The 27,760-nt window shown below is 43.5% G+C and overlaps 1 protein-coding gene across 3 annotated transcripts in view; it reads left to right on the forward strand.

Moving 5' to 3' along the window:
* The window catches only part of LOC101161507 (microtubule-associated serine/threonine-protein kinase 3), a 40,375-nt gene extending 12,743 nt beyond the window's left edge, over positions 1–27,632 (forward strand). For 2 of the 3 annotated variants that reach the window (XM_011486154.3, XM_023964816.1), the window contains 23 exons: positions 1,825–1,897; positions 3,353–3,510; positions 8,390–8,465; positions 9,119–9,328; positions 10,341–10,442; positions 10,537–10,669; positions 11,004–11,086; positions 14,274–14,359; positions 14,540–14,748; positions 14,823–14,961; positions 15,171–15,303; positions 16,953–17,118; positions 17,241–17,342; positions 17,532–17,654; positions 17,746–17,855; positions 17,976–18,157; positions 19,999–20,105; positions 20,185–20,370; positions 21,810–22,027; positions 24,664–24,786; positions 24,918–25,054; positions 25,140–25,324; positions 25,392–27,632. In XM_011486154.3, the coding sequence (XP_011484456.1) occupies positions 1,825–1,897; positions 3,353–3,510; positions 8,390–8,465; positions 9,119–9,328; positions 10,341–10,442; positions 10,537–10,669; positions 11,004–11,086; positions 14,274–14,359; positions 14,540–14,748; positions 14,823–14,961; positions 15,171–15,303; positions 16,953–17,118; positions 17,241–17,342; positions 17,532–17,654; positions 17,746–17,855; positions 17,976–18,157; positions 19,999–20,105; positions 20,185–20,370; positions 21,810–22,027; positions 24,664–24,786; positions 24,918–25,054; positions 25,140–25,324; positions 25,392–26,236 (3,886 nt within the window). In that variant the 3' untranslated portion in view covers positions 26,237–27,632. The remainder of the gene's footprint in view (positions 1–1,824; positions 1,898–3,352; positions 3,511–8,389; positions 8,466–9,118; positions 9,329–10,340; positions 10,443–10,536; positions 10,670–11,003; positions 11,087–14,273; positions 14,360–14,539; positions 14,749–14,822; positions 14,962–15,170; positions 15,304–16,952; positions 17,119–17,240; positions 17,343–17,531; positions 17,655–17,745; positions 17,856–17,975; positions 18,158–19,998; positions 20,106–20,184; positions 20,371–21,809; positions 22,028–24,663; positions 24,787–24,917; positions 25,055–25,139; positions 25,325–25,391) is intronic. The other variant, XM_011486155.3, reaches the window with a different exon arrangement.
* Positions 27,633–27,760: the final 128 nt, after the last annotated feature.

Here is a 27,760-nt window from a genome sequence, read left to right on the forward strand (position 1 = left end):
TTAAAATACACTTAAAAACTCAAAAAAATGATTTAGCTAATATAGCCCCTCTAAAAAACATGGACTACATAGTTTTAAAGACCCCCTTTTACCTTCAGAACTGCCTTATTACTTGGTTGCATTGATTCAACAAGGTTCTGGAAACATTCTTCAGAGTGTTTGGTACCCAGTGTGGTGTTCTGCTGCTGTAGCCCATCTGCCTCCAGGTTGGACGTGTTGTGTGTTCAGAGATGCTCTTCTGCAGACCTCGGTTGGAACCAGTGGTTCTTTGAGTTCCTGTTGTCTTTCTGTCAACTGGAACCAGTCTGGTCATTCTCCTCTGACCTCTGGCATCAACAAGACATTTCTACCCATAGAACCCCTGCTCTCTGGATATTTTCTCTTTTTCAGACCATTCTCTGTTAACCCTAGAGATGGTTGTGGGTGAAACTCCCAGCAGATCAGCAGTTTCTGAAATCCTCAGACCAGCCCCACTGGCTGATTGCCAACTTTTATCAACCAGCCAACTTGGCTGATGAGTCAGAAATGAGATTTTGGTCTCTGGTCGTGAATTCAAACTTGGAGTATCAAACCAAACCGAGCCAAATCTGTTTCAAGGATGTTTCTATCAAAAATGCTCTGCTGAGTGTGTTCTAGTGTTTCTCTTTATGAGATAAACTTCTCATGAAAGTCTCTTGCAGTTCCTCTCAGCTGAATTTACACAACAGCTGATTTATACAGTACAGACCAAAAGTTTGGACACACCTTCTCATTCACTTGAAGAAGAAGGTGTGTCCAAACTTTTGGTCTGTACTGTGTATAGGTCTGGTCATGTAGTGATGCAGTTCTATTTTCTATTTGGTGTGAATGTTTCAGGTATCCTGTAAATATCCCACTCTATCTTTTTTTTAACCTTTAACCTTATGGCATTCACAGCGAACAGCAAAGCCAGCATTTCATTGTAACCTTACTGTACATCTGACAATAAACCGCTTTGAATCCTTTGATTCCTCAAGCTAGCTGTATTTAGTTGAACTTTGTGTTAGAGGAGATGTTAAAATAAAATCGTTTTGGTTAAATATATTCTATCTTTTGTAATCTTTGTCAAAGAAAGTAAAAGAAGAGTGAAGAAAATCGATTAAATTTAAAAATCGAATTTGGAAAGTCAAAGATTTTATCTTTTGGCCATGTCGCTCAGCTCTAGTATGTGCATTTCTACACCTTGTCTTTGTCTCCCAATTCATGAATGACTAAGCTTCTTAATCATATTTTGTAGTCTTTCGTTTTGATCGCTTGAAATAAACCCATCAACCGGAAAAGAGTTTAATATTCATGTTTAGTGAAATGATGAATTGGATTCATTTTGGTGTAAATGTGCTGTAGAACCAGCTGAATCCTTTTCAGGGTTGTGGGTTTGCTGGTGCCCTTCCCAGCTTTTGTTAGGCGAATCCCGAACAGGTTACCGGTAAGCTGCAGGGCAAATCTGCTGTCAGATTGACTCAAATGTTTGTCGTTAGCTCACATCTGTTTAATTCTAGTTAAGATCATTAAAAAAGCTGTCTTTTCATGCTTTTAAGGAATTTCAGGGCATTCATTTCTTAACTGACCTCTATGAAAGTTAGGGACTGACAGTCGTGGTATAATTGTTGTTTATACCTCTTTAGGGACCTCCTTCCTTATTTCTCTTCTGGCTTGTGACGTTATTTGCATCCTTCTCTTTTGCATCCAGTTGATTATGTTGAACATGATTTTGGTCTGCAGGAAGAGGAGCCTGAAGGGCGATAAGTAAACACACGGGTGTAACAGGAACAGCCTCTGATCAGCTTCTTTCTGCTTGATCTTCAGCAGAGCGGATGGCAGGAGGTGGTCCATTCCCTCGTCTGGATACTGCACGAACGCACACAGCTCCTCCGTGTCGGTGAGACAACATCCTCCTAGACGGTCATAGTTGGACAACCCCCCCCACCACCACCACCACCACATGACAGCATTCAGTGCTGTGTCTGTGTAGTGCAGAGCAAGGCTGGTATCACACATAGACGAATCTTCCCCCCCTAATTCTTTTTCTTTCGTTTTGCACTTCTTACATTAAGAAGAACCTTAAGGAAAAGAAGTTCTGTTTCTGTTTGACAAAACTCCTGATCCGTGGAAACCATGTTTACTGAGAGAAGCTGCAGGCTTTCTGACAGCTGTCTCAGTCCTGATGGGAGATTAGAAATTCCATATCAAACACATGCCTCTTATACATCATCTGTCAACTGAAGGCTTGCAGTAGCAAAAAGGAGAAAAATATCCCTGAGCTTTGCTATATAACTGCAGAGCTCTGGGTTTCACAAAGTCTCCCTCCAGCTTTGCTCAGCATCTATGGTAGAGCTGAATATCACCAATCATTTCCACAATCGAATCCATTCAGCAGAGCCTGAATCGATTCCATTCACGATTCTTTGATCTGCTCGATTCCGTTTTGAATCTACACAGTTTACACATTTAGCCATATTTGCACAGAAATACATTAATAATCTACGTATGTTTTGAATATATTAATATGAATCTGATACAGTTCACATACAGTAAAATGTATTAGTGGAATAATAAACTAACGATTCTTAACACCTTATAGTGTTATATAGTTTCTCAAATGAAGAAGCTCCAACAAAAATGGGCAGATTATTAACATTATAAAGGCTCTAAACTGTATTCTAATACAACAACAAATGTTCTGCCTCCTGGAGGTGTTTCCGTTTGGCCACTAGGTGGAGCTGGCGCCATAGCATTATACTTTATTCTAGAAGATTGGAGCAACAAACGATGCTTCAGACCACAAACTGGTACATTAGAAAATGTTTCCTTCAAGGAGTTTGGAAAATTCCTGCCTGTGAGTTTTTAAAGCTGTTCTGTTAAACATGGCTTTCCAAAGGGGAGCAAAAGCACACACTGGGACACAGTCTGCAGTCAGGACATACAATCAATTGTTTATTGGTGCAGGTGCAGTTTAAATAGGCAGTGACATGGCATGACCACAAGGAAAACATCTGAGAAGAATTTTCAATAATTGGATTCATAATAATCTGTTAACATGTTTATTCACTCAGTGATGTGTGTTTAGGTGTTAGCATTAGCCGTCCTTGATCAATGAATTGATTTTAGTAACCCAATCCTATTCCAGTCCTCAGTCAATCGCACCAAAGATGCACACTTAGCTTGGATCAGGGGGTGAAATAAAGAAACGCCAGTGTGACTGTGATGGCAGTTTGCCGATCCGTCAGGGACCCTTTGGTCAATCGTGACGTTGGAATTTGTGTCGTTTATGCAGAGAGACCGAGGTTAGGTCATTACAAAGAAGGTAACTCTTTCTGTTTCACGTCTTTTTCAGATTTCCTCTTCCCAGGAGCTGTTACACCAGTTGCCTTTCCAACCCACTCAAGACGATCTCCACTTCCTCTTCAAACGTTTCCGCAGCACAGAGAGCATGCCAGATGAGGCAGCCCTCCACGCCATCCCTCCTCATCGATACCGCTCCCGCAGTCTCAGGTACTTTTGCGTTCACAAACATGTTTTTGCCAGTGTCATAGCATTTCATCTGGGGTAAGAAATGTGGTTTATTCTATGAAACGGCAGTGAAGAAAAAGCTCATTCTGAATGATGGGAAAGACTTGTACACTTATGCATGGCAATGCGGTGGATTGAAACCGTCGGTTGGTTGTTTTTCTCATGTTTTGTCCAGAGGTGGAAGTGAAGAGATGCCTTTAAAAGATGTTGCCCTGATCATCAGATCACCATCTTACAGAAATGTGTCAAGCTAGCAAATGCTGGGCAACGTCACTGCCGTGAAGGAAAAAGGATTTATTTAAAATACTATAACCCCTTCATGCCGTATGATGCTCATTTACAATGTGCCCTTCAATCCAGGATCTCATTGAATGGAAACAACATTGAAAAACACTTTTCTTTCACTGGAAATGAAGTCAGGCATGAAGGGGTTAACCACACCCTCCATCCAATGACTTATCCTGCTGTATCTCTCTCAGGGTCACAGGGCGCCAGAGCCCAACCCAGCTACTGTTGGGTGAAGGTGGGTATACCCCGGACAGGTCGCCATCCTGCCGCAGGGCCACACAGTCGCACCTTAATGACAGTCATATCTGAAAACAGATTTGAGTTTATTTAAGTGTCTTTGGGAATCAGTGAAGACAAATGAGATCAATAAACAGGAGTCCTGTTGCGATTACCGTATTTTCACGACCATATGCTGCACTGGATTATAGGGCGCAGTCTCAGATCTGGGTGGTTTTTATGTATTTGACACATACAAAAGCGCACCAGGTTTTAAGGCTGGTAAAACATGAATGCTAGCGTGTGTTTAAAAAGGGCAGCAGGAGCAAAGCTGAGTTGGTGCAAGTGGACAAGCAGACACGTTAGCCCAGGCGTCTGCAATCCATTCACAAACTGTGGCGTAACTCGCCTGGCGCTGCGTCCCAGACTTAGTAAAACTGTGTTCGCAAAGATGGACAGCTTTTCATCGTAATCTGCTGCTGCGCCACCGTAGTCTTTTTTCCCGGACGGAAAGAAACTGAGACGAACAACAGCGTTAAGGATGTTTGTGTTCTGCTCATCACGGAGACCTGGATGCAACACTCTGTTCCTGATTCAGCCATCGAGCTAGCAGGCTACACAATGCAGCGCCATGACCGAACAGCTGATTCCGGCAAGAGCAGAGGAGGCGGTCTCTGTGTGAACGTCAACAACAACAGCTGGTTAACCAACACAGTGACTGTAGACAGTCAATGTTCCCCTGACATTGAATTTCTGGCTGTTTAATGCAGACCCTTCTACCTTCCAAGAGTTTACTGCAGTCACAGCTGTGTACATCCCACCTGATGCTAATGCTAACTCAGCTATTGAATGTCTCCATGCTATCATTAGCAATCAGCAGAGCAAATATCCTGATGCTGTGCAGATCATTGCTGGGGGGTTTAACCATGCAGACATGAAGACAGCTCTGCCTAAATTCCACCAGCATGTTAAACCTGCCACATGAGGAAACAACACCCTGGATAAGGTCTGTGCCAACATCAACATGGACTACAGGGCCAGACCTCTGCCTCACCTGGGCCAGTCTGACCATCTTTTAATTCCTCCATACATCCCACTCAGGAAAAAAGCTCCCCCCTTCACAAAGACTGTTCCCACATGGCCAGACGACGCCTCCCAGCGGCTGCAGGACTGCTTTGAGAGGACAGACTGGGAGGTGTTTGAGCACCAGGACCTGGAGGGGTTCACGGACAGCGAGCTGGGCTACATTAAGAACAGTATAGACACATTCACGATCCAGGTCTACCCCAACTAGAAGCCCTGGATGACTCTAAGGGGGAGTAACGCTCCCATGTTCCTCCTCGCAACTGATGGCTTGTAGTTTAATTGTGTCTCTTTGCATTTGCAGGGTTTCCAAAACGATGTTGTTCTGCTTAATGCACATACCTGCACTTTAGTATTATTTTATTTAGGGGGGGGTCTCCTTTCACGTCCTCACTTCCTTCCTTACCGTTCTCATGCTGTCCTCTTTACCGAAGTCACACATAGGGCGCTCCGTACATTTTGGAGAAAGTTTACGACGCTTAAGTGCGCCTTATGGTCATGAAAATACGATACTTAAGATCAGGACAGCGGCATTTTGGATCTTCTCTCCAACTTTCACTGCCAATACAGGAAGTGGGGACTGTGTATTCTGTGCCAAGAGGGCATGATGTTTGTGCGTTAAAAAAAAGATGTGAGACGCCATGTGAGTAGATGGTATAACCAGAGAAAGCACGACAAAGAACAATACATGTTTATAAGGGCTGAACATTGCTGAACTAACACTGATAATCATTTAAAACACTTTTGTCAATTTTTTGTTTTAATCTAAGGCTAATCTGGCTGTGAATGCAGAGGCAGATTGTTGTAGTGTTGTGTTGTTTGGCAACCATCTGGTGTTGAGTCAAGCTGTGATTGGCTGCCGGAAACTGACCAGACAGCTGAGCGCAGCGCACACTTCTCGTAGCTCTACTGAGCAATCCAGTCACTTCTGTTGGTCCAAAACGGGACATTCAGGTGTTTATTTGTACATCATACAGTATCAACTGAACAGTTTCTGAACAGTCCTCCTCTCCATCACGGCTTCCATGGTGTCCCGTTGGCAGTGGATGACATGATCCGTTTGTTCAGTCACTGAGTATAAACCGGTGAAAGCCTTTGGTTCCACACATCGAACGACCTCAGTTTCCTCAGGAAACAGTCAGGTGCAGACCTCCTTCTACACCGCTATGTTGTTGGTCTTCCAGGTGAGTTTATTGTGCGTGGTTACTTCCAGACCAAACTCTGCCACATCCCTGCTCGGATGCTGAGGAGCTGGGAGGTTGTTCCCTTCCTTCTGAAGTCAATTAGCATCTTTTAGTCTGGTCTTGTTTAACAGATCTGTCCACCAGCCTGTACTCTGTCACTCAGACACCATTTCTACATGTGACAACTGCAGAATCATCCAAGAATTTCTGAAGATGATATGACTGAGTTGTACTGTAATTGTTGATGTAAAAGATGAGCAGGAGGAGAGCGGACACAGCGCCCTGTGAGGTTCATACTCCACTTCTCACCACATCAGACAGGACTCCAAACTTGACAAAGGGAGGCCCGTCTGACAGATGATCAATGATCGTCTGTGTTGAAACAAGATATCGTCTGTGTCTTTTTTGTAAACCTTCACCTGAATATCTGAGAGCTCTGGGAGTTTCACAATCAGTTGGATTGAACAGGAAGACCAAAGACCATTAAGACATGTTTCGTTCCAATAAAAAGAGCCTTAATATTGATCACTGGGCTGACTGGGAACAAGTGCAGAGACTTAGGTTGTCTTCAGACTGGATAAATGGTTTGTTCCGGATTGAGACCCAAACCTTGCTTTGGTCTGTATTCAGAATGAAATCAAGCCTTGCTGCCGCCCCGGTGCTGTCCTTTGGTGCGGGCTGTACCCACCTGTCTGTTGTCATTGCTATGCCGGTTACTGGTGGGGGGTGGGGTGACTGTCTGCCTCTCTGGTATTGGATGCGTTGACATTGCTCCCCCTCCTACCTGTCTACCATACCATTCTCCTCTCATCTGCTGGTTGGGGTGGGGTTGAGGGGGAGATCTAGCCATAATAGTTTTTGTAGTGATGACCAGATGACTTTTAATTCTATTGTTGGATTAATGATTGTTACTGCTATCGACTTTTCTACCATCAAGAATCTAATGAATGTATAGTTACATATTTCTTTTCCCCAAAATTTATTTATGAACATTGAGAAAGTTATTAAACAGATGCATTTAAACTCACTTAGGGTCTATTTTGGACCCATGACTTATATCTCAATTCTCAACATTTCTTTTCTTTTTCAATAAAATAACTAAAAATCTTACAAGACACAAAACGGGGAACAATGGATGCAATATTAGGGAGGGAAGGAAGAAAAATAAAAATAAAATAAATTAAAAAAGGGATAAATTCTCCTTGATTATATAAGTATCATTACTTCCATTTGTTGCAAGTGATTAACAAAGAATATCCACTGTAGTTACATATTTTTATACCCATTTCTATCCATCTATATGAATCTCTACCACCACCAGCCTGAACCCTTGATACTAGGCAGGATGGATCCATTTGATGTTGTTGAGGCCAAATTCTGACCCTACCATCCGAATGTGGCAGCAGAAATGGAGACTCATCAGACCATACAGCAATTTTCCGTCTTCTATGGTCCAGCTGTGGTGGGTCTGTGTGAATAGTAGCCTCAGTTTCCTGTTCTGAGCTGACAGCAGTGGTACCCGGTGTGGTCTTCTGCAGCTGTAGCCCATCTGCCTCCAGGTTGGACGTGTTGTGTGTTCAGAGATGCTCTTCTGCAGACCTCGGTTGGAACCAGTGGTTCTTTGAGTTCCTGTTGTCTTTCTGTCTGCTGGAACCAGTCTGGTCATTCTCCTCTGACCTCTGGGATCAACAAGACATTTCTACTTTTTTCTACATTTCTCTTTTTGGACCATTCTTTGTAAACCCTAGAGACGGTGGTGGGTGAAAATCCCAGTAGATCAGCAGTTTCTGACCAGCCTGTGTGGCACCAACAACCATGCTACATTCAAAGTCACTTCAATCACCTTCCTCATTCTGATGTTCTGTTTGAACTGCAGCAGATCCTCTGAACCCCATCTTGATCCCCCGGGCATGCTTGGCTTGTCCCCAGGCACCCAATTAGCCCTCATAGGTTAATTGGTCTAAATTGTCCCTTTGGTGTACAGATGAGCATCAGCATCCCCATGACCCTGAACACAAATAAGTGAAAGTAGAAAAAGAATGGATGGTTTAGTATTTGTATATGATCTTGAACTGTTTCTTTTTTTCCAGTCCCGGAAGGACCAGTGGAACACCTGACAACGAGGTCGTCATGATGAATCATGTCTACAAAGAACGCTTTCCAAAGGTAGATTTTTTTTATGAGGTTTTTATGACGCTTATGAGGTTTAGCAGCATTTATATAGGGTTCGTCATGGCTAACATCTTTAAGTAAAGCCATAGTTAGCTTTTGCTTCCCAACTGGACAAACAATTACAGTAAATCAGGCCTGATCACGTGGTCGACTTGATCGAAATTGGATGTTGTAGCCCGATCAGGAATCGACATTTAATTTATTCTTATTATGATCAAATTAAATTTTAAGCTCATGATTCCAGGTAAATACTCTACTAGAAGTTTATTGCGGCCATAGTTTGAGAAAGAGGCCCAGAAACAGTTAGCTAAGCTGAGCAGAGCTAAGATTCAGACTTCCTAGATCAATAACTCTTTTAAAAACATTTTTAAACTGGCAGTAAGTGGCTCTAACCAAGTTAAATAATAGTGTATTCAAGTAAGTTTAATCAGAATTCATGTTTTGTTAGTCCTCATTACGCTAACACAGGAATACATAGTCATGTATTTTTGACTAGAGTACAGTACTCCACCATCTCTACAAGCCTGATGTAAAATTCCCAACTGTTTTTGATGTGCACTCAGTGTAGGTCAAGATCAAAGGCTGAGTAAGGAACTACAACCTTCCTGCACAGGGTTTTAAAAAGCGTCTTCATTTGAATGTTGTAGGCCACGGCTCAGATGGAGGGTCGTCTTCTGGACATCATTTCAGAGTGTTGTCCTGACACCGCTCTGCCCCTGGCCGATGGTGTTTTAGGTTTCATTCAGCACCAGTTGGTGGAGCTCGCTAGAGACTGCCTGGATAAATCCAAAAGTGGCCTGATCACCTCCGGCTACTTTGTGGAGCTACAGGAAAAACTGGAGAAGTTGCTGCATGAGGTGGGTGTTTGTCTGGACAGATTGGTGTTTAAGTGTGGGTTTTTGTCCAAATGTGTTTAGTTGTTTAGCTGTTTTACTGTGTTTTGCCGAGTTATTTTATCCTGCTATGTTTAATTCTTTCTGCACCATGAGTGAGAGGGAGGGAGAGGATGATGAGTTTATTTAGCACCACTAGTGTAATAATATAGTATAAGAACTGAAGTTAAAGTCAGAGTCATGGTAATTAAATGCAAGATTCATATTGTAAGTTCACATTAAATCTTTAATTTTAATGTTATAAGAATGAGAAATCTGCGGCCTCAAACTTATGAGACATAAAAGTTAAGTTAAGTTAACAAGACATATGAGAGTTCAAGAAGTACAATAAATTAAGATGTAAAACATTTAATTGAATTGGAGTAATATGACATTTAGTTAGATAAATATGTAAATTTGAGTTGTAAAAACAATTATTGAGTTGGATAGACAAGAAATTCGGTAGAATAAATTTAGCTCAATTACTTGTTACCAATTGAAGTAGTTCAAGTTGGATAAGTTATATATATATTAGGGGTGTAAGGTACACGTAGTTGGACCGAACCGTCCTCAGTCACCTCTAACAGATCTCTCACTGGATTAACTGTTTCAACTAGACCATGTTTGGCATTATGCTGCTTCATTTAATAATACATTTACTGGAGCAGAACTCTAAGCTCTGGTTTATCTGTTCTTGCCCTCTGGAAATGTTTTAAACAAACAGAAAATAAATCCTCCTGATAATGGTCAAGTCAAAGTGAGATTATCAGTCATCCGAGTCTTAGTATTAAAGGATTCTGTTCCTCAGAAACACTGGACTTTAGATCATCTCGTATCCTATCTCTGCTCATCAGAGTCGTGTCTTTAGTTTTGAAGTCCTGTAAACTTGTTCAGAATCAGGAGGAAAGTTGTGGCCAGAAACTACATGGAGACGCTGAGAGTGTAGAAAGTTTCCCCTCCTGGTAAAACTTTGCTTGAACTGCTCTGTGCTTTGTAGGCATATGAGAGGTCAGAGAGCGAGGAGGTGACCATCATCATCAAACTGGTCAAGAAGATTCTTATCATCATTTCTAGGCCTGCAAGGCTGCTGGAGTGTCTGGTAGGTCCGATGGCAGACTCTTTCCTCATCACTCATTGGTTGCACACATCAACTCTGTACATGAGGTACTGTGCTTTTGACTGTTTTCCATCAGGAGTTTGATCCAGAGGAGTTTTACCAGCGTCTGGAAGCAGCTGAAGGCCACGCGAAGGGAGACCAAGGCATCAAAACGGATATTCCCAAATACATCCTTAGCCAGCTTGGCCTCACCAAAGATCCTTTGGAAGGTACAAAAAGATGTTGGCTTGTCAGCTGTTGCTCTTCATTAAGGTACATTTTGACTTCTAGTTTAATATTACAGCAAAAACCTTACCTTACTTATGCACACCTGAAATACTTACATTTTCTCCTAAATCACTAGTGCGCTGTGTGCAGATCAGCACAGTACTCAAGCTGAACATGTTAGAAGAGAAAGGTCATCAATAGCTGACTGAAAATACAGAGAAGACATGCATAGAGAGGGAACGCTGTCTTCACTTGACTTCACATATTTACAGCTGAATTCTGTGCTTTCAAATTGCTGTTGGAAGGGCTGGCTTTAAGCAACATCTGCATTTACAGAGATGATAAATCTGGAACAGACCAGTCCAAGTCAGAGAGGAACCAGAAAACCAGAAGACTTTGGGGAGGTGACACCCCTGCAGGTTTGTACTACAGTGGTTGAAGTGTCCACCCAATTTACAGTGTGTATGTCGATTAACAGGGGAAGTATACTTTGACTTTGCAGTGAAGGAAACCAGAGACATGCAAAACTGTCTATTACCGTTATCCACATCATAAGGCAGACCGTATTAAAAGATGCATTCTTGTGCGGTCTACCGGAAAGGTTAACAAATAGTTGAACTTTATTCTACAGTTTAACATGGCACTCCCATTATCGTCAAAGTCCTCATTTTCTGCAGGTTCATTTTAGAATCAAACGTGACCGGGGTCTGGCTCCTTCTTACCGGAGTCAGTCCCTTGGCTGTCCAGCAGAGACCGGTGTTCTAAAATCCTCCTATGTTCCTACCGACACTCACTGCTCATGCACAATCCAACATTACGTCATCACCTCCAGTCTTGCCGGACCGCCCTCAAATCTGTGCTGCCTCTCTGATTTTGTGGTTACTCTACTGTTTTTTTTGTTGCAGTTTTTGTGATTCTTAGGTCACATTCAGTGATATGCTTTGAAACAACTACAGTAAGGCAATGCAACACATGACTCGTAAATAGCTTCCCACGGCGCCATGACTGTGGCAGATCCGTGTCTACAGTGCGTCTCTGACCCCCCTTCATGAACGTTTCAAAATCCGTAAGGTCTTTTGAACTGAACGCCGTCAGTGCGCGCAGAATATGGATTTACGCTGGAATGGAACCGCTCCGCCAAGGTTGAATTCAAATTCTGCGCTGCTGTAGTAGTGATTCTTTCTTTTTTATTTTCCACACTGATGGCACTTCTCCATACAGCTCAATGATGACAGCCGCACACGTTTTAACCTGTGAGGCAGTGACACGCCCTCCGTGAAACTGTCCTGCTCTTACCCTGCTGTGTCTAGGACCTGACATCTAAACGGTTCATATACAGTGGGTAGGGCTGTCTTTGGGTAGCTATATCTATCATTTTATGCCCCGGGCAGGAAATTCCCACGAGGTAAGACGGATCATCAGAACACCGGCTTTGGCGAACGCTCAGACACCAGTTGAAGCAGATACCTCTGTCCACATATGGCGGCATAACTCTCCTGGCGCTGCCTCCCAGTGTTAGTAAAAGTGTGTTCGCCGTCTGTCATCCGTTGCTCCCACGCCGCTTCACTTTCAATGCCCTGCTGTTTACACCATTGACTGAATATAGAACTGGACTGAGCATGTGTGACGTCACCCATCACCCATCGCAAATGTCTTACTTCCGGCTCCCGCCAAATGTTCAGATCTCTTGCTGTTTTTATAGGTTTGCACACTTAAAATAATAATAATACATTTTATTTAAAAGCGCCTTTCAAAACACCCAAGGTCACTGTACAAAGTTAGAGGTAAAACACAATAAAATCACAAGTTAAAAACAATAAATAAATTGGATTCATTAATAAAATCAGCTGACAGAAAATGAGAAACTGTGTTCCGGAAATGCAAGCTTGAACAGATAGGTTTTGAGTCTGGAAAAATGAAATGACTGTCTGTTATCCTAATGCTAGATTTATTTAAACAGCAAGACGGATAGAAAATTTCAGAGAAAATCAACAAAACCACTTTAAAGAATTGATAAAACGTTATTTACATTTCGTTTAGGGAAATAAATATTTGAGGTCTTCTATAGGAATGGGGTCCACAGACTGGCTGGGCCGCTCCATAACCTTCATTAGCTTCTTCTTCAGCCATTCCTTGGTTGCCTTGCCTGAATGTTTTGGGTTATGATCCTGCTGGAAGACCCACCACCCATTCTAAGCCTCCTGGTGGAGGGAGAGAGGTTCTCAGGATTTGATGGAACAAATCCGCCCACCGTCTGTTCAGAAAAACACCTCTTAGCATAATGTTTCCATCTCCGTGCCTAACATTGGGGATGGTGTTCTTGGGGTCTTAGGCAGCATTTGTCTTCCTCCAATCACTATGGGTTAAGTTGATGCCAAAGAGCTCCATCTGACCACACACCTTCCCCCAATCACTCTACATCATAAAAGCCTTGGTCACCTGCAGTACGGGTCAAACGGCGTACGGGTACTGCAGGTCTTTGGGTTCTCCGGGCCTGTAGAGGATTGTAGAGAGGAGTTGCATCTTAAGAGGAGCGCAGGTGTCTCTTTTAGTTCCCTTGAGGCTTGTGCACCCACGTCATTAAAATGGATTGTGGCATTGTTGTGTGTATAGTAAGTGTATCATGAAATATTTGTAAGGATAATGTCAAGTACACACTTGTGATGTACTGGTGATGCTGGTGCACGCCGCCCTTTACACAGCACTGGCTCCTCATGCTGCCCTTACAGGGCGTGCATGTGATGCGTAAATGCCCGTTGGAAGCCCACACAAATGCTCTGATTGTCTAATTTTCTCATTTCTTACAGCCAGGGTGCAAACAAGAGACGGGCAAGGAGTGTGCACTTTTTACTCAAGTAGCACTAATGGGCTTCCTGTGCAGTGGGCGGAGTTTGGGGGCGTTGAAAAGAAAGAAAGATCCGTACAACACACCTGCGTCTTACCTGGTTCACTATGACCTGTTGGCCGCGGCATTTAACTTAGGCTCCAGTCCTTCCATCTTTCTTTAATTACAAAGCACCTTTTGACCAAAGAAGTGTACAGGCAGGACAAAAATAAAATAAACATCCAGAAGAAACATTTAAATCTGGAAAAGCTTAAACAATGTAAATGAACAAAATAAAAATAGGATTTGTGCTTTAATGGCGGTTCCCTAGTGCAGCCTTATTTCACTGATTCTTCGTTTCTCTGTGTCATTTTTTTCAACGGTGCATTCTGCATCCTGGTTGGTTCTTAAGCGTTTCAGTCCAGCTCGTCCGTGCCGTTTCTCCTGTACAGCTGATCTTTTGTTTCATCCAATGATTCTAGACTTCTCCTGCAAAGGTTTGAACCTTGAGAGCGTTTAAATAAGGGAGAAAAGCGTGAAAATGTTAATCGTGTCTAAGAAAACTGTATAATGTGCACAGTGCAGGGTTTTCTACATTTATTGCTAAATTTAAAGCGGACTACTTTCCTCTAAACACAACTGCTATGATAAATGAGGGAGCGCTGTAAACAATTTGAAATCATTTTTGAAGTATCTCTGAGCCTCAAAGGGAACTGCATTGTTCAGGGGATTACATCTGGATTACATCGGATCTACTCTCTTCTTTTCTCTTTATCCTCCAGAGCAGAGCAGTCTGCACTTCTTCTCGTCGGAAACCCCTGGAAGGTGACTTTGACACAATAAAGTTGATTAGCAACGGCGCCTATGGGTAAGCAAGACAAACCCGAGTGTTGTTATGGAAAATGTTATGGAACAAAAGAGAAGAACCTAACCAATCTGATTTTTTTTGTGTCTGAAGTTAAGCAATGGTCTTTGTCCCTCCCCCTTGCCCGTTTATCTCCTAACTCGTCTTTTTCATCAATGCATCACTTTCTTTCCTGCAATGCAGAGCAGTTTATCTGGTACGCCACAAGGAGACCCGTCAGCGATTTGCTATGAAGAAAATCAACCGTCAGAACCTGATTCTCAGGAACCAAATCCAGCAGGTGTTTGTTGAACGGGACATCCTCACCTTTGCTGAGAACCCATTTGTGGTTTCCATGTTCTGCTCTTTTGAGACTCGCCGACACCTCTGCATGGTCATGGAATATGTGGAAGGTAAACTTGATGATGACTCAAAAAGGCACTGGCTCTGACAAAGGCTCACCTTTGGAATCCTTTGTGTTCTTAAGGCGGGGATTGCGCCAGTCTGTTGAAGAACATCGGTGCTTTGCCTGTAGATGTGGCCAGGTTGTATTTTGCAGAAACGGTCCTGGCTTTAGAGTACCTCCACAACTATGGCATCGTGCACAGAGACCTCAAACCGGACAAGTGAGTACCCAGTCCGCATGGACGGAGCCTCCTGTAGCTACAACTAGACAGCAAATGACTGTCATCATGTTAGGCCTTGAGTTGTCTTTAATCATTTAATATTGATCCAAAGTTTGTGAAACCGCTTGATCGTTTTATTCTTGACTCCTAATCTGAGTCAGATGTCGACATTCTAAGTTACTCCTGTTGTGGTGTTGTTTTTCTTGCAGTTTGTTAATCACTTCAATGGGACACATCAAGCTAACAGACTTTGGACTGTCAAAGATCGGTTTAATGAACATGACAACTAACTTGTATGAAGGACATATCGAGAAAGACACCAGGGAATTTATTGACAAACAGGTTTGTGTGTTTTCATCTCATGTTTACACACGTTAAGCAGGTGATTGGACAGATTACAGGAACAGACTTTGTCAAGCATCCAGTCAATGAAACTGGAATTAAACAATGCTTTTAAAATAAGCTTTCAGGTGTGTGAAGAGATGAGCATAGGCCGCTCTGCAGCACTTCTCAAGTGGGAAATTAAGCCATTTGTGAACAAGTGGTCAAAAAATGCAGCCACAAGGGGGCACAATCCGGTGCTTTTACGTGCTGCTCCCAAGTCTGTGTAAATTCAGAATTTTATGCGGAAAAGCTTCGAACGTAAAACTATAGACAGATTAGTCATGAGATTCACAAATCCAACTTTATATTGAATTAGGATTGGCCTGGGTAAAAAGCGACCGCCGCCGGTGCTGCTGACCTGAAGAGTATCACCAAAGAAGGGAGGATGAAGGCATGTTTGTAGGCAGAGAGAGTAAAGGAGTGTGAGACTTGGTAAAATAAAATTGAATTCAGGGACTTGAACAGGGAAAACTAGTTTGTTGGCTGACACGATGGAAAGTCGGAAAGGTTGATATCCTGTGTTTTCAGTTAACCAGATGGAAAGAGGGCAAGATTCATGGATTAGGAGCAGATTCTAGCATGTAAACAAAATTGTTGCTACTCTTTGGTTTCACAATGGTTTGGACACAATGGTCCAAGAAATAACTGAAAAATGACTAAAGTAATAATAAATGCAAATTTTATAAAATGTAAAATGGGACATGGTGTATACTTGCATAGCTCTTTTCTACATTCCTCAATGGCCCAAAGCGCTTCACAGTCACATTCACACACTGATGGCGGCTCCGCTACCGAACACTGGCGCCAACCTTCCACCAGAGGTAAGGTGGGGTTCAGTGTCTTGCCCAAGGGCGCTTTGACACATGGGCGGGCAAGGTGGAAATCAAACCTACAATCTTCTGCACCACGGCCGCCCCATGTAACCAATGAATGTCAGACATTGTTTTATAATCATGCTTCAACTGACTTATTTACGAGGATAAAATCATGAGACGGGCCGGGACCAAAATGATGGTTCCCTTAACTTAATATCGTGTTGCACAACCTTTAGAGGCTATCCAGTCATTCCTGTAACTGTCAGTGAGACCCCTGCACCTGTCCACAGGTATTTGGGCCCTCTGCTCCGGAGCAAACTGCTCCAGTTGTCTCCAGGTTTGATAGGTGAAGACTGAGAAGGGAGAGATTAAAGCAGTGTTTTTGACGGTCTCAAAAGTCTTCCAAACAGTAGGGGACACCCAAAAGTGTTCTGATTTTTTTCCCTTTTTATATTTCTAAATACTGTATGTATTTTAGGTTTTCCGGTTGTTGAGCTTGTCAGCAGAAATCACCAAATGTCCATTTCTTTCTTGCTTTTTACTGTTGAATGTAGCTTTTAAATATCTGGGGCTTTTATTTTTCACAACTTCCTGGATTTGAACAGTTCTGCAGACTTTCCTCACAGATCTTTCAGCAGCAAAAGTCAACTGCAGAGTTTGAATCACATGTTCATTTATTGCAACATAGCCCATCAAAATGCATCATGTTTGAAGGTGTCAGTATGCAGGTTTGTCTAAGCCTAACTAACTTGTACAACCTTTGCTTGGTCTTTCTGTTGTCATTGTGTCCAGGTGTGTGGAACTCCAGAGTACATTGCTCCAGAAGTAATCTTGAGGCAGGGTTATGGAAAACCAGTGGACTGGTGGGCCATGGGTGTCATCCTTTATGAGTTTCTCGTAGGATGTGTGCCGTTCTTTGGAGACACTCCAGAGCAACTCTTTGGTCAAGTTGTTAATGGTAAGAAACCATGTGTTGTCTCATATGGGGGTGACGGGGGTATAGACCCTTCAGTGCTGCTCACACCGGATGATTTCCAGTTAAAGGGATCCATTATCATTCATTCATGCATTTGTGCTTAGATGAGATCATCTGGCCAGATGGGGAGGATGCCCTGCCACCGGACGCCGAAGACCTGATATCCAGACTGCTGAGGCAGAACCCGATGGAACGCTTAGGAACGGGTTAGTGGACAAGCTGCAGTGATGCCTTTCCTTCATTTGAAATGGTTGGCCGCATCCAACCATGGTGCCAAGCACTCCATACATGTGAACAGTCGAGACATTGCCATTACAACCAAAACACATCTTAGCTAAAAAAAAATATCTGGGATCAAAGCTAGAATGAACAGACTGGGCTGTAATCTGTTCCAGGTGGAGCCAACGAGGTCAAGACGCACATCTTTTTCTTGGGTTTAGACTGGAACAGCCTCTTGAGGCAGAAAGCGGAGTTTGTACCTCAACTGGAGTCTGAAGAGGACACCAGCTACTTTGACAGTACAGACATTATTTTGACACTTTTGAAAGGCACGGTTTCAAAGAAATAGAAGTTCACTGCTGTTTCTGTTCTCCTTGCTCCGCCCTCTAGCGCGGTCGGAGCGCTACTGCCACCTTGGCTCAGATGACGAGGAAACAAATGACGATGAGTCATCTGCAGAGTTGCGACAGTTCTCTTCTGTTGCCCATCGCTTCAGCAAAGTACTTTTTGTTATTGAATAAAATGATCTGATGGTTCCATGTATTTAACTAAAAAATGGTCCTATTTCAGAATAAAATACTAGTGCACTAAAGCTACGTAACTTGTCCTTCAATGTGTAGGTTTACAGCAGCACAGAGCATCTCTCCAGCTCCACACCATCCAATCCGAGCCTATTATTGTTGGACAGAAGCCACAGTGACGAGAAGGATGAGCGCTGGGTGAGCAGGGGCATCCTGTCCCCGAGTGAGGGTCTTAAAACTTCAGCCTTTGGAGACAAGAATTCAGATGGACATTGGAGATGGTAAGAGAACAGAAATATGATGTTTTTTATAGGAATGTCCAGATAAGGTTTTTCTTTGTTTGGGTCAGATGAAAATCTGAGTCATTTGATTTGAGTATCTGGTGATACCGAGTCTGGACCCGATACTCTTTAATTAACCTTCTTTTATCATTTACCTCTTGAGCAGATCAATTCTATGAAGGAGCTTTAACAATCAAGTCCAAATATTGCAGCTATCATCAACTAGTAGAAATAGTTAACTATTACCTAGTCAAAACTGGTGATAATTGTGAGAAGTTTGGTGACTGAAGCTTTAGTATCTTCAGAACTATACTGGATCAGATGTGATTCTTTAAAAGTCATCAGGGACATTTCTCCGAACCCGTGATCGGATCGGGATATCCCTAGCTTTCTATGTCTACAAATACAATGCATTTAGTGATTAAAAATGATCATGGATGCTGTTTGGGAGGATTGTTATGCTATTTTCTAGGGATGAATGGAGATGGTGGTTGACACTCATGCAGACGTGGTGTAGATCTGTTGGGATTGTAGCCATGAGGGGGCCCAAGCCAGGGTCTCATTGTGTCAGTCCCAAGTCAGGATAAATGTAGAGGGTTGTGTCAGGAAGGGCATCCTAAAATCTTTGCCAAAGAAAAATACACGAATCAGGTCCATGATATCCATACCAAAAAAAGATGGAAATGGCTCTGGTGAATACGATCTTTGAGAAGGATGACCTTACAGAGTAGAGGTAGAAGCTCACAGACAGACTACATCTTTCATAGACGGTGTAATCTGAAGGAGACCAGAAACTACAAAGCAGTGAGTGTTTCCAGAATGCAGAGGATGGTGGTGTGTAGGATGACTATGATGATGATGAAGATGAAGAAAGAAAGGGGAAAGGCAGAGAAGAGGACAAACTGGTGGAAGCTGAAAAAGGAAGAATCTTGCATTTTATGCAACAGTCTAGACGTAACAAACACATGGATGAGTTTGTCAGCATCACTCTTAGAAAGTATATTTCTGATCTTAGCAATATTCCGCAGGTGAAAAAAGGCAGTTCTACACGCCTGAGATATGTGAGCCTTAAATGATAAATCCTGGTCAAATAAAACCCCAAGGTTTCTAACTGTGGAATTGGGGGCTATACTTATGCCATCCAGGGAAACTATCTGAGCAGACAGAGCATCTCTGAGGTTTTTGGGACCTAGTATAATGACCTCAGTTTTTTCTGGGTTCAAGAGGAGGTAATTAATTTGTCATCCATGTCTTGATGTCTCTGATGCAGGCATTCAGTTTCTCTATATCCTCATTCTGGTCAGGCTTCATGGATAAATACAACTGGGTATCATCTGCATAACGGTGAAGTTGATGAGAATAGAGACCAGAACCCCAACACGTAGAGATTAGATGGAGGAAGCTGATTGGCTGTGGCGACCCCTGAAGAGAAAAGTCCAAAGGAACAGAAGAAGTGCATTTCTGTTGGGGTGACACTAGAACAAAGCTAGAGGGAAGCTGTTGGCATGCTTGGCTCTCCACACTGCTCATAAGCCAGGGACTGAAGACCCCGATGAGCTGCAGGGATGTTTCCACTCTGAGTAAATGAACTATGAAGACTTGGCTCAAAAAAGAATGGGAAACAACATCTGTAGGAGGTTGGAAAGAAAGTTTGACCAGACTTTAAAAAGTCAGAGATAAGACTAAATGGTGGCTTTAAAGAGTCTGAAGACTCTGCTGCTTAATTCCTTAAAAATGGTTTGAAAATCAAGTCTACAGTTTTCCCTGCATGTAAAATTGCTAACATTGTAGATTTAGTAGAAGTTCTGGTATTTTTGTTTCTCTTGTTTTTTCTTGCGCAGTCTTCGGCCTCGTGCTTCATCCAGCTCCTCTCAGTCGGACCGGAGTGGCACTCTCAGCTTTGACACCACACCTCCACTGGCTGTCTCTGGTGAAAATTTGGAGGAAGGTGATGTTTCTAAACAATAAACAAACAGTTGCGGTTTCAATGGGAAACTCTTGTGACACTGTTTTCCTAATCACAAAAGAAATGGTTTCCAACTTTCGCCGCATTCGTCTCCGGAGCAACAGTACCGGCACAAGGCCAACCTTCCGAAAGGGAGCGTCTCGCCGCATCGCCCAGCAGCTGGAGAGCCCGGAAAACCCCAGAACCCTGTCTGGGAAAATGCCCAAGTCTGCCTCAGTTTCAGGCCTTTCACTTGTCATCACTCCAGGTAAAAAAGGCTTTTATTTTTGACATGTTTGTCATTAATTAACACAGACTCCAGCACACAGGCCTTGTTTTTAGTTCATCCAATCATTTAGGAGACTAGCTGTTTGTTGATCCACCTCCTGATGGCTTCAGTGTAACTGCAGGAAACTTAACTGCAGTTTTTACTGATTTTATTCATCATCTTTCCATGGATTAGTTTAGTTTTTTTTATTTTTAGAAAAACATTCTCCATAAGAAACTCCTTTTAGATATTTCTGTTGCAGTAAGTTTAAAGAAATAAAACTGCTATAAAAATCTTTTTATGGTATTTAAAAAATGGTGTAAAAAGGGAGTTTTAAAGCAATTATAAGACGTATAAATTATTATATAAAGAAAACTAAAACACCATAATTTATGTTTAATGCAAAAAAATCCAACCAGAGCAGTGCTGCGCGTGGTGATTGCACTATGTGGTGATTGCACTATGTGGTGATTGCACTATGTGGTGATTGCACTATGTGGTGATTGCTCTTTGTGGTGATTGCTCTTTGTGGTGATTGCAATTTGTGGTGATTGCTCTTTGTGGTGATTGCTCTTTGTGGTGATTGCACTATGTGGTGATTTCACTTTGTGGTGATTGCTCTTTGTGGTGATTGCACTATGTGGTGATTGCACTATGTGGTGATTGCTCTTTGTGGTGATTGCTCTTTGTGGTGATTGCAATTTGTGGTGATTGCTCTTTGTGGTGATTGCTCTTTGTGGTGATTGCTCTATGTGGTGATTGCACTATGTGGTGATTGCACTATGTGGTGATTGCACTTTGTGGTGATTGCACTTTGTGGGGATTGCTCTTTGTGGTGATTGCTCTTTGTGGTGATTGCACTTTGTGGTGATTGCACTTTGTGGTGATTGCACTTTGTGGTGATTGCACTTTGTGGTGATTGCTCTTTGTGGTGATTGCACTTTGTGGTGATTGCTCTTTGTGGTGATTGCTCTTTGTGGTGATTGCTCTTTGTGGTGATTGCTCTTTGTGGTGATTGCACTATGTGGTGATTGCACTTTGTGGTGATTGCTCTTTGTGGTGATTGCACTTTGTGGTGATTGCTCTTTGTGGTGATTGCTCTTTGTGGTGATTGCTCTTTGTGGTGATTGCACTTTGTGGTGATTGCTCTTTGTGGTGACTGCATTTTGTGGCGATTGCACTTTGTGGTGATTGCTCTTTGTGGTGATTGCACTTTGTGGTTATTGCTCTTTGTGGTGACTGCACTTTGTGGCGATTGCACTTTGGGTAGTAGCCTCTAAACTGGAGGAGCGACTGTAGCAGATTGCTGGGAAAAACCTCCAAAGGTTAAGTGGTAGAAACCCAAACGTAACTGCACAGAGTTTTTTTCACAATGTTTCTCACTGGAAGATGTCTCTTTGCTGTTTGTTTTCATTCATTCTTTTTCTCCATAAACCCAGATGACTCAACTTTACCTCCTTCAAGTCCCAAATCTTCGCTGTCTTCAAACCCCTCGTCCAGAGATTCGTCTCCCAGTCGGGACTTGTCCATCAGCATCAGTTGTCTCAGGCCTCCTGTAATCATTCACTGTTCTGGGCGGAGGCTGGGATTTACGCTGCGAGCTATCAGGGTCTACATGGGTGACACCAATGTCTACACTGTTCATCACATGGTCTGTGTAAGTGTCTGTCTGCACTCCAGAACAGCCTCCAAAATGTGCAAAATCCAATGAACAGCATGGTACACATCACAGCTATCAGCATTGGGAATCATTATAAGCCTGGATTCAGACCGGCATCAAGCGGACTGGTCTGTTCCAGACCAAAGCTTCTAAACAAAACCATGTGACTAAAGATCTCCTCTGTCATTGGTCAGGATCTACAAGGGCGGGGCAAAGAGAAAGACAAACGCGCTGCACTTTACAATCCTTATTGGGACGGTTAACTTATTAAAACTTGTCGATTACCAGGTTTGAATGTCAGTAACAAACTTTTTACTTATTTTGGTACGGCGGTTCATGCTGCAGGACGGTTACTGAGGAGACGAGGATGCTAGCAGCTGCAGTGATGAAGAGACGACGGCTAAGAAGGTTCTGATAAATGTTTCTGACATATAGATTGTCAGGAAGACAGTGAGAAACAAAGTGGATCACGTCTAAAGTGGTTTGAATGAGTCTGCATTCATCCCACCACATTTCAGTGAGTGTCTGTGTCTCATGGTTGTGGTGTGATGTCATTGTTTCAGAGAATTCATCAGGAACTATAATGCAGCTTTGATGATGTCACAGCAGCGCCTGTAGAGGGCGTGCCGCGTCACTAGACACAGAAAACATGTCATCTATTATTGTATTATATTGTTTAATGATTTTATTAAATGTGGTGGGATGAATGCAGACTCATTCAAACAACTTTAGACGTGATCCACTTTGTTTCTCACTGTTTTCCTGACGATCTATACGTCAGAAACATTTATCAGAACCTTCTTAGCCGTCGTCTCACTGCAGCTGCTAGCATCCTCGTCTCCTGCAGCTCGACTCCACCGGTGTTCAATCTGACATTGATACAGACGTTCAGAATTGGTTCGAGAAAAAAAGTTTGAATGAGTGAACTATCCCAACAAACTGTTGCAAAGTGCAGGACTTCCATTATTTTTGCCCCTCTTTGCTTCGCCCCGCCCTCATATCTCCTGACCAATGACTGAAGAGATTTTGGGTCACATGGTTTTGTTTACAAGCTTTAGTCTGGAACAGGAAAGTCCGCTTGACGGCAGTCTGAAAACAGACCAAACCCAAGGTTCAGGACTCGAACTGGACCAAATGAAGTGGACTTGGTCTGGACCAAATGAAGTGGACTTGGTCTGGACCAAATGAAGTGGACTTGGTCTGGACCAAATGAAGTGGACTTGGTCTGGACCAAATGTAGTGGACTTGGTCTGGACCAAATGTAGTGGACTTGGTCTGGACCAAATGTAGTGGACTTGGTCTGGACCAAATGAAGTGCACTTGGTCTGGACCAAATGAAGTGGACTTGGTCTGGACCAAATGAAGTGGACTTGGTCTGGACCAAATGTAGTGGACTTGGTCTGAACAAATGTAGTGGACTTGGTCTGGACCAAATGTAGTGGACTTGGTCTGGACCAAATGTAGTGGACTTGGTCTGGACCAAATGAAATGGACTTGGTCTGGACCAAATGTAGTGGACTTGGTCTGGACCAAAGGAAGTGGACTTGGTCTGAACAAATGTAGTAGAATTGGTCTGGACCAAATGAAGTGGACTTGGTCTGGACCAAATCAAGTGGACTTGGTCTGAACAAATGTAGTGGACTTGGTCTGGACCAAATGAAGTGGACTTGGTCTGGACCAAATGTAGTGGACTTGGTCTGGACCAAATGAAGTGGACTTGGTCTGGACCAAATGAAGTGGACTTGGTCTGAACAAATGTAGTGGACTTGGTCTGGACCAAATGAAGTGGACTTGGTCTGGACCGCATGGTTTTTCCAGTCTGAATACATCCTAAAATTCACACATTCCTCTAAAACCTGCTCTCTCAGCACCAGCCCCTCCCAATCCATGAAAACAAGTGGGTTCTCACATTGTGACATCACAAAGTGAGGAACTGCCCCATCCAGGAAGTGACTGTGCTGCCAGCTCCGCCCCCAGACTAACACACATACCCCCACTTTCTCGGTGATCCACTAAGCGCTTTCATGTATATAACCAATATAAAAGTTCAGATGTTGTTTGTTTTCGTGGGAGAAACACAGACACACTGCTGAGGCCGACTCTAGGATGATGTCATGAAATGGGCGACACCCACAATAAGAGAAAGGCGGAGCCTCAGAGATCGAGTCGTCTTATTTCCTGGTTGGAAAATGAGCCGAAAATAACTCATATTTCATAAAAAATGGTTCATTAGATAATAAATGATCGTATATGGTTATAGTTAACTCAGGAAATAGGCACTTTAAACTGCCTTATGCTTACCTGGGAGTCACACCTGGGCTTCTCTGTGAGAATGTCTGACTCATTGAGACATCGTCTGCAAACAAAGCATTCTCAGTACAGTATTTCCATCAGCCCAGTAATCAGTTCATGCTTACCTTAGAAACAATTGGACACCCTCGCCGTCTGGACTGGTGTGGGAGGTTCATGGGCTGTGACCTCTTCTCAAAGTAAATCTTTGCCAAATCTCAACAATAGGAGGACATTTCTGTGCTGTCTGCCTGATTATATGAAGTGGTGGACCTCCAGCTGCATTTTCTAATAAAACAAAAAAATGTGTTATCTGACGGCTGATGAAGACTTTTTTTTTTCAGAGTGTTGAAGATGGCAGTCCCGCTCATGAGGCTGGAGTCAGAACTGGTGACCTCATCACTCATGTCAATGGGGAATCGGTCCAGGGACTTCTACACACTGAGGTGGTGGAGCTGCTGCTCAAGGTGTGACATTTTTCTGAACTTTGTCTTCATCATTCATGGTTTTGATGGTGAAACAAACCACTAGATGGTCTGCTTTTTGTTGGTACAGTACCAGCTTAAAGACATAACGGTGGGTTACTTCTCTTTGATAGAGTGGAAACAAGGTGACTCTACAAACAACAGCACTAGAGAACACTTCTATTAAAGTGGGCCCAGCCCGAAAGGCCAGCTATAAAGCCAAAATGGCTCGACGCTGCAAAAAGAGCAAGAAAAAGGACGGACAAGACAGGTACGTGGACATGAAAGAGTTCTGTGACGTGGTCTTTGAAACCGCGTCATGCTGGTCTGTTCTTTCTCTTGGCTCTGATAAGCAGCAGGCGACGCAGCATCTTAAAGAAACTGTCGAAGCACAGCGCGGCCCCGCCCATGCACAGCAGCCACAGCTTCTCTTCGGGCTTTCAGCAGTCATCAAGCGACAGCCTCTCTGGTTCCCCCACGCAGAGCCTTTCTCCAGGGCCTTCCACGCCATCTCGCTCCCCTGCTCCGGACCACTCTGGAGGTGAGCCTTTGTGGAGCCTCTGTTCTATGCATTTCCATACATATTCATCTATTTTTTTGCATTTCAGATTCCAGTTCTTCTCCATGCTCCAGCTCCCCTAACTCTCCAGTACCACAAACTCGCCCAAGCTCACTTCATGTTCTGGGACGCTACACCAAAGCTGGACGTTGCAAGTCGACCAGCAGCATCCCTCCTTCCCCCCTCGCCTGTGTCCCTGTGCTACAGCCGCCGTCTCCACAGTGCTCCGCATCCTCCCTCCCGAGTCATCCCAAATCCCTCCAAGGCTTCCATGGCAAAACGTCGTCCCCTCCCACTATTGCCCGACATTCCGTACGCCCCCACAGCCTTGAGCCACCGCGCTCGCCACTAATCAAGAGAGTTCAGTCAGCAGAGAAGCTGATGGGAGAAAAGAAGGGTGGTTACCATGGAGACAAGAAGCCCTATATCTCTCGCCGCTATACGTTGGAGATGCCTCTGTCTGAAGGTGAAGGACTGGAGGAGGAAGATGGGGGCTGCACGGCAGGGTTTTTGGGTGTCAGTGAACACAATCAGAAGGGTTTGGGTGTCAGGGGGCAGAGGGACCAGCAGGATGGAGCCAGCGGAGGCAGTGAGCCGTACTGCTCCACGCCACCACAACCACGAAGAGGAGGCAACCATCACTCCAACCAGGTGGTGGTGATGAGGAAGCTGGCCCGGTCAGAGCGCAGGGATTCCTTCCAGAAACAAGAGGCTGTGCAGGAAGTAAACGCTGACGAGTATGAGGAAGGAGAGGCGTCCCAGAGCCCAAATCCTCCTTCGTCTCAGACGAGTGGACCCAAGGTTGGACAGATGGACTTCATGACGACAGGATGCAGTGTGGGTCAGAGAGCTAAAGAAATGCACTCACACCAGCAAGCAGGGTCCAAAAAATGAGACAAAGCCCCTTTAAGGTGCTAACAGATACAAGAAAACGTCCAGCTTAGCAGGACCAGAAGAAAACCCGTCGTCTTCTTTTGCTCTTATATCACTGTGATGCCTGGACCGGACATACTTTAGACATCTTTTCGTTTTCACAGAGTCGCATTTAGGATTTAGATTTTTTTTTTTTAATCTGTGATACGGTGGACACAAAAAGCCAAGTTTGCTGTGAGGATGTCATTTTTTAACCGTGTGTGCGTCTTAGAGCCTCACAGCTTAGCCTTGTACCAAGTGCACATAGAATTTCATGTTGGGTTCTTTGCTGCATTCCTTTCATTTTCAGATCATTTTTCAGGACTAAAAATGTTTCAGTGCAGTTTAAAGCATAGCTGTGTTGCCAAAGTGGGCTCCATTGGAACCGTTGATACATAAACGGCTGCATGGCCACTTCCAAAACTCAGCTGCTCTCCATGCAGATGTGAAAATAAAGTGATCTTTGCTCTACTGATGCCAAGAGTCCTCATGCTGTTTGTCAAACACTAGAAACTGTTCATGCTTGATAGGAGTGAGCTTCCGGGAGAAATACACTCAGGGATGGATTTAGAAACGTCTTTAAGTTCAGAAAATGCTTTGCTGCTCCCCTCATCCCAGAAGAAACTCATCCTGGCTGAAGTCAACTTGTGAAGAGAAGCAGCCACTCCACCAAAGGCCCTGGTGAAGCATCTGTAAAACCCAGGAAAATGTTGGAGTTGTTCACCCCCAGAAGGAACAGACCAGTCGAGAACAGCCTTGATCATTGACTGTATATGAACCCAAACTGAGTGGCTCCGCCTCCCTGGTGTTTCAAACAGGAAGTACCTGCTGGTTCCAAGAATCCAAAATCCCACAGACGACGCCTATAGAGAAATAAACAGCTGTAATCATTGTATTTGTCAGAAGAACCATTCTGGATCTGATACATTTATCATCATCTTAATAATCCTCATGCATGTGGTGCCTGCTGGCCCCCACCTCGAACGTTTGATTGACAGATTCTCTTGAGCCGCTTTCAGTGGAAGGGGTGTGGATTTCAAACAAGCTCACTCAAAGGTGACAGCAGTTACCATAGTAACCTTGGCTCAGACCAATCACCAAGGACATGCGGTCAGGGGAGGGGCCTCACCTGCCATCATAAAATAAATGTTGTCTAATCTGTGCTATAAATACAATTTACGTGTATGATTCTAATCATTTCTATCTTCAAAATTGCAGTATTTTGCGTATTTCCTGTTGAAATACAGCGCAGGCCGCAAGGAGGAGCAGCACCAAGCTGTGCCTCACGGCCGATTGTGCAGTCCCACGCAAACTGGGTGGAACTCAGCGAATGCTAAAAATGTTATGCTTTATTAAATGTAAGTTGTTCACAATTTTATTTCTTGTCGTCCCTTTCTGTTTATTATTTCATATATTTTACGTTTGTCTTGTTTATTTTGAGTTAAAATGTGATATAAAACTGCTCTGACAGGACAGAAGGGGAGGCACGCAGTAGAGCTTGTGTAC

The sequence above is a fragment of the Oryzias latipes genome, chromosome 17, assembly GCF_002234675.1.
Source record: "Oryzias latipes chromosome 17, ASM223467v1".
Taxonomy (NCBI): domain Eukaryota; kingdom Metazoa; phylum Chordata; class Actinopteri; order Beloniformes; family Adrianichthyidae; genus Oryzias; species Oryzias latipes.